This window comes from Hypanus sabinus, chromosome 8 (genome assembly GCF_030144855.1).
Source record: "Hypanus sabinus isolate sHypSab1 chromosome 8, sHypSab1.hap1, whole genome shotgun sequence".
Classification (NCBI taxonomy): domain Eukaryota; kingdom Metazoa; phylum Chordata; class Chondrichthyes; order Myliobatiformes; family Dasyatidae; genus Hypanus; species Hypanus sabinus.
The window spans coordinates 127849202-127855740 of record NC_082713.1 but is presented as its reverse complement, the minus strand read 5'-3'; the positions used below and the strand labels follow the sequence as shown (position 1 = coordinate 127855740).

The following is a 6539-nucleotide window of genomic DNA, read 5'->3' as shown; positions in this document are numbered from 1 at the left end:
AAGGTGAACCTTTTGCCGGCGAGATAGTGCCTCCAGTGCCTAATAGCTTCCACTATGGCCTGGGCTTCTTTCTCCACCGCGGAGTGCCGAATTTCAGAGCCTTGAAGGGTACGAGAAAAGAATGCTACTGGCCTGCCTGCCTGATTGAGGGTAGCAGCAAGCGCGAAATCGGAGGCGTCACTCTCTACTTGGAAGGGAATGGTCTCGTCCACCGCATGCATCGTTGCTTTGGCAATGTCCCCTTTAATGCAGCTGAAGGCCGCGCAGGCTTCGGCAGAGAGGGGAAAAGTGGTAGACTTGACCAGGGGGCCGGCCTTGTCTGCGTAATAGGAAAAGAAGCCCAGGCACCGTCTGAGGGCTTTGAGAGTGGTGGGAAGAGGGAGTTCTAACAGGGGGCGCATACGGTCAGGATCAGGGCCAATGACCCCGTTTTCCACGACATACCCAAGGATAGTGAGTCGGGTGGTTCCGAACACACACCTGTCCCTATTATAAGTAAGGTTCAGGGCTTTGGCCACTTGGAAAAATCATTGGAGGTTGGCGTTGTGATCCTGCCAGTCGTGACCACAGATGGTGATGTTATCCAGATAGGGAAATGTGGCCTTCAGTTGGCACTGGTCCACCATCCAGTCCATTTCCCTCTGGAAGACCGAGACACCATTTGTGACACCGAATGGGACGCGCAGGAAGTGATAGAGCCTGCCGCCTGCCTCGAAGGCAGTGTAGGGGCGGTCCTCTGGGTGGATGGGGAGCTGATGATAAGCGGATTTCAGATCTATTGTCGAGTCCACCTTGTACTGAGCTATCTGGTTGACCATATCCGCGATGCAGGGTAGGGGGTATGCGTCAAGCTGCGTGAACCTATTGATGGTTTGACTATAGTCCACGACCATTGTCACGTTCTCCTTCGGGTGTAACGAAACGCCGAATTTAACGTCCGGATAAACCACAGTTAATAAGAACCAGATCGCAGTAAGATTAACCATTTACTGTTCACTCTTCACATTAACATATGGTGAAAACTGTTGATAAAACAATACAAGATTGATACAGTATTTGTTCCTTCCTTAATATCACATTTCAAGTGTAAATACTTGCAAAGGTGACTATAACTACATTACACTAAGGTGCAGTATACAGGGAGAGTTTACCTGCTCCATTGACTACTTTAAATACACTTCCATGCAAACTATCCGCGACTCTTTAACTAACGAAAGCATAAACATTATCTACCGACGTTACCTCTAACAGGATCACTATTAACATCTTAGTTCAATATATCGATTATCTATTAACTTACAGCGTTGCTCTCACTGTGATTTCTCATGCCTGCAAAACTGCTTGTGCTCAGGTGAGCCTCGTGGAAAGCCCCCACCCTCGCGCTAATTTCAAACCGGTGTTTTCCCACAAGACGCGGCGAAACCGGATGTGACGTCATCGCATGCCGATATATTTTACATGCAATGAATACACTTTAAACACTTCTAATTCTAACTAGAAAATACTATTGAATGAATTACTAAGCGAAAATATTATAAACTAAATAACTGTCGTAAAGACAGCACACTCCCCGCTTGACCTTCGTAAGGTCACAATGAGCAGAGTACAAAACTTAGTCTCTTAATCAGTCATTGGGTAGAAGTAGAATAACTTCTGTAACTGGCCCTTGGTAAATTTTCACATCGCCTTGGTCGGTAGTCTTCAATTCGATCTTCCTGACATGTCCATCCTCGCTAGGGAATGTAGCAGTGATTCTGGCCGTTGGCCAGCTGTTGCGAGCGATTTGCTTGTCCCTGAGCAGGACTAAGTCTCCAACTTGAAGATTCCTTCGGGGTTCTGTCCACTTTTGTCTCTGTTGCAACAAAGGTAGATATTTTTGTCTCCAGCGAGGCCAGAACTGATTTGCCAGAGCCTGGACTTGTCTCCATTGCCTTGTGTACAAATTCTTGTCTGAGAAGTCTCCTGGTGGCGGAGGTGCCCCTGCCTTCTGTGTAAGGAGCATTGATGGCGAAAGTATAAAGGGGTTTTCTGGGTCAGAAGACACAGGTAGGAATGATTGTGCGTTTATAATGGCTGTGACCTCTGCCATTAGGGTGCACAGTACCTCGTGGGCCAATCGGGTGCGTTGCTGCATCTCAGGTTTCCTTTTCCGGGTTTTCCGTAAGGACGTGAACCGTTTGACTGCCTGCTCTTTGTTATCTGGTGAGCGCTGGCGTGGTTCTCTGATTGGCAATGGGGCAACCCCATTATTTGCTTCATCTCTGAAGACCTTGGTGTCTTTGGGTTTTAAAGAAATGGTATCTTGAGCTGATTGTGCAAGTTTGTTTCCGTGCTCGGTTTGAACGAAAACTGACTGACCTAGCGTCTCGTCGGTTACTTTACGCTTGGTAATGTCTTGTTGTGCTTCTTTGATGCACGGGACACTCGGGCAGGGTTGAAAGATTGAATGGCGGCCACTCTCTAGCACATTGGTCTTGAGTGTGTTAACCATCGGTTTGTGTACGTCACCGAGACACACCTCTCCTATCACCACCCAGCCCAGATCCAGACGTTGCGCGAAGGGGGCGTTGAGTGGTCCATTGATCTGCTGCCTAACCTTGTGTACCTGGATAACATCTCTTCCTAATAGCAGGAGTATTTCCGCTTTCGGATCCAGTTCTGGGATGTGTTTGGCGATGTGGTGGAGATGCGGCTGGTGTAGCACCGCACTTGGTGTCGGGATCCCAGCGCGGTTATTCATGATTTCATTGCACTCTAAGAGCGGAGGGAGACAGATGACGACTTTACCATCCAGGGACTCGATCTGGATGCCTTCTGCCTTCCTCCCTTGGGTTTTCATGTTGCCTGAGCAAGTTTTGAGGTAGTATGGGAACCGCTCACTCTCAATGTTGAACAATTTAAAGAACTCTGGACTGACTAGTGAACGATTGCTCTGATCGTCCAGAATCACATAGGCTTTGATGGCCTTGTCTTTGGCTCCTTTAGGGTACACCTTAGTGAGGCAGATCTTGGAACAAGAACGACTCGACTGAGCTTGACCGCAAACTTCTGTACAGTTCGTGCTGACAGCTATTGACCTAGAGTGAGCCTCTCCCTCCCCGCCGTCCCGTTGTGGGGGTGAAGGAGTACTCTCGGTTTGCGGTGACAGGTCGGGATGCATGGCCTCGACGTGATCTGGGCTGCCACATTCCGGACACTTCACGGCGATCGTACACTCTCTGGCGAGGTGAGAGGTTGAGGAACAGCATCTAAAACATATTCTTTTCTCCTTGAGAAGAGCCGTCCTCTCTTCAAGGGGTTTTTCCCTAAACATTCTGCATGCTTTCAGGGGGTGAGGTTTGTTATGCAATGGACAATACTTGCCAGGGTCGTTGTTAGTCGTAAGGGCTTCGGTCTTGAGCACTGACACGGGTTTATCAATGTTGAAAACATTCGAAACGGATCTGCCTGGCTTGGTGTAAATCGAACTGCTTCCTGGACCTACAAGGCTAGGGTCGTTTCGCCTCTTCGCCTCCTTGCACACAAACCTAGTGAGGAGCTCAAAGGGAGGAAATCGACCATCGTGGTCTTCCTTGTACTCTGAGGCAACAGTCAGCCACTTGTCCTGCAGCCCAAATGGAAGTTTGTCCACAATTGGTCTAATCCCGGATGGAGTATCTAGGAATACTAAACCAGCTGAATAGCCATCTTCTTTGGCGCCTCGGATCTCCATGAGTAAATCTCCGAATTCTCTTAACTTAAAGTGATCTTTGGCTGACACCTTAGGAAAGTTTTCCAGACGTCGATATAGCGCCCCTTCAATAATGTCGGGGGACCCATATCTCTCCCAAAGTCTCTCCCACGCTTCGCTTAAGGCTAGCTCAGGTTTGTTGATGTACACTGAACGCATGCGTCTCACCTGGTCGCGTGATTCTTTCCCCAGCCATTTCGCCATAAGGTCCAACCTTTGGGTTGCACTGAGCTGGACCCCGTCAATCACGTTGGTGAATGTGGAGAGCCAAGCACGGTAATTTTCGGGTTTATCGTCAAACTGGTACAGTCCCGAAGTGACGAGATCCCGTCGTGCTAAATACTGCAGCGTGGGATCGGCTGCAAGCGGCATGCGGGCTGGAGAAGTGCGTTGGCGCCCATATGACTGAGAACGCACGTTTCTCATGGAATTTGCCATCCTGGATTCAACCTCCGCGTCTCTTCGCATCGAACTTTGTAACTTTGGTGTCAAAGTATATCGGTTGTCAGCTCTTTCATTCTTGACTTCATCGCGGGGCCGCGAGGGTAAATTCTCTTCCTCGTAGCTGGGGAAGTTATCGAATAGGTATGGAGAGGGGAGACGAGCCTGCCTGTCTGCTTGATATTGTACATAGTCGCTCGTGCGTTCCAGTCTGGTCCTTTCCAAAGCAGAGCTTGTTTCGGTCAGATCACGCGACCCTTCAGCTTCTTCTATGTACTCTGCTTCCACCCTGGCAGCTTCTCCTTCTCCTTCTAGCTGCAGCACATGCAACTCTGTCGATATTTTTGTCATTTCCAACTGGGTTTCGGCTTCTCTGGCGGCCTGTTCTCTCTGGATTTCGGCTTCTCTGGCAGCCTCTTCTCTTTGTCTGGCGGCCCTTTCGGCTTCTTTGGTGGCCAGTTTCATTTTCAAAACTGCCTCTTGTTTGGCGTAATGCAGTCGCACCTTGGCGGCTTCTGCCTTGGCTCTTGCCTGTGTGGACTTACTTGATGTCGTTCTACTGCCCTTGTCGCTGGGCGCCATCGACTTGATCCCGGATCGAGCTGACATTGCAGCACTTGGAACACCTGATAACGCCTGGGTGGGCTTACTTGATGTCGGTTTACTGCCCTTGTCGCTGGGCGGCGTCGACTTGATGCTGGATTGAGCTGACATTGCAGCACTTGAAACACCTGATAATGCCGCTTTTTCACTGTCACGTTCTCCTTCGGGTGTAACGAAACGCCGAATTTAACGTCCGGATAAACCACAGTTAATAAGAACCAGATCGCAGTAAGATTAACCATTTACTGTTCACTCTTCACATTAACATATGGTGAAAACTGTTGATAAAACAATACAAGATTGATACAGTATTTGTTCCTTCCTTAATATCACATTTCAAGTGTAAATACTTGCAAAGGTGACTATAACTACATTACACTAAGGTGCAGTATACAGGGAGAGTTTACCTGCTCCATTGACTACTTTAAATACACTTCCATGCAAACTATCCGCGACTCTTTAACTAACGAAAGCATAAACATTATCTACCGACGTTACCTCTAACAGGATCACTATTAACATCTTAGTTCAATATATCGATTATCTATTAACTTACAGCGTTGCTCTCACTGTGATTTCTCATGCCTGCAAAACTGCTTGTGCTCAGGTGAGCCTCGTGGAAAGCCCCCACCCTCGCGCTAATTTCAAACCGGTGTTTTCCCACAAGACGCGGCGAAACCGGATGTGACGTCATCGCATGCCGATATATCTTACATGCAATGAATACACTTTAAACACTTCTAATTCTAACTAGAAAATACTATTGAATGAATTACTAAGCGAAAATATTATAAACTAAATAACTGTCGTAAAGACAGCACAACCATCTTATTTTTCTGCCCGGTCCGAACAACAACCACCTGGGCCCTACAAGGGCTTGTGCTTGGCTCAATGATCCCCTCCCTGAGCAGCCGCTGACTGAATGAAGGCCCTGTCCCCCACACTGTACCTCCTGCTTTTAGTTGCCACAGGTTTACATTCGGGGTTCAGGTTGGCGAACAGCGGTGGGGGAAGGACCTTGAGGGTGGAGAGACTGCAAGTGGTGTCAGTGGTGCAGCTGTCGGCATGGTGCTGGGTGGGATGTGTGGTTCGGTGTGTGTGTGTGTGGTCAGTCGCTGAGTATATGACGAAGTCCCACAAAACTGAGGGTTCCTGACAGTGAGTGGTGGGAGGGGTCCGTCATATGCCATAGTCACACTTTCAAGGTGGCTCTGGAAGTCCAGCCCCAATAGCACAGGCGTGCACAGTTGAGGCATGACCAGTAGCGCAAAGTCCCGATATTCTGTGCCCTGCACCACCAATGTCGCTACACAACCCACCCGGGTGTCTGTGGAATGCGACCCAGAAGCCATGGTGACCCTCTGGCTTACCAGCCGTGTCACGAGTCCACAGCACTGCACTGTGTCTGGGTCAATAAAACTCTCAGTGCTGCCCGTGTCAAACAGGCAACTAGTCCTGTGCCCCTCCACCAGGATGTCCATCATTGAGCTTGCAAGCTGGTGTGGGGCACTTTGGTCGAGGGTTAAGGTGGCCAGAGTTGAACTGCCGTCTTGGTGCCCGGTAAGCACCGGTGGGTAGGGGGCGGGGCATGTTGGCGGCGACAAAGATGGCCGCCCCCATCCCGGCGTGCAAGATGGCGGCCTCGATGCCTCACACGAGGCGGGCAGGCAAGATGGCGGCCTCCATGCCTCACGTGCAGTGCTGCCCGACCCCGCTCGTGGTTTAGACTTACAGACCTTGGCGAAATGGCCCTTTTTCCCGCAGC

The 6539-nt window shown here is 49.6% G+C and overlaps 1 protein-coding gene across 1 annotated transcript; it reads right to left on the bottom strand.

The window, feature by feature from the left end:
• Window positions 1-973: 973 nt before the first annotated feature.
• LOC132398411 (uncharacterized) lies at window positions 974-5417 on the bottom strand. Its single transcript, XM_059977795.1, has 2 exons — window positions 5331-5417; window positions 974-5052 (listed from the first exon to the last, which is right to left on the bottom strand). The coding sequence occupies exon 2, from the start codon at window positions 4883-4885 to the stop codon at window positions 1625-1627; it is 3261 nt and encodes a 1086-aa protein (XP_059833778.1). The 5' UTR covers window positions 4886-5052; window positions 5331-5417; the 3' UTR covers window positions 974-1624.
• Between the last annotated feature and the right edge of the window lie 1122 nt (window positions 5418-6539).

What these genes read in the sequence shown, in the direction of transcription:
- LOC132398411 (XM_059977795.1), bottom strand. Translation starts at nt 4,885, where the DNA reads ATGTCAGCTCAATCCAGCATCAAGTCGACGCCGCCCAGCGACAAGGGC.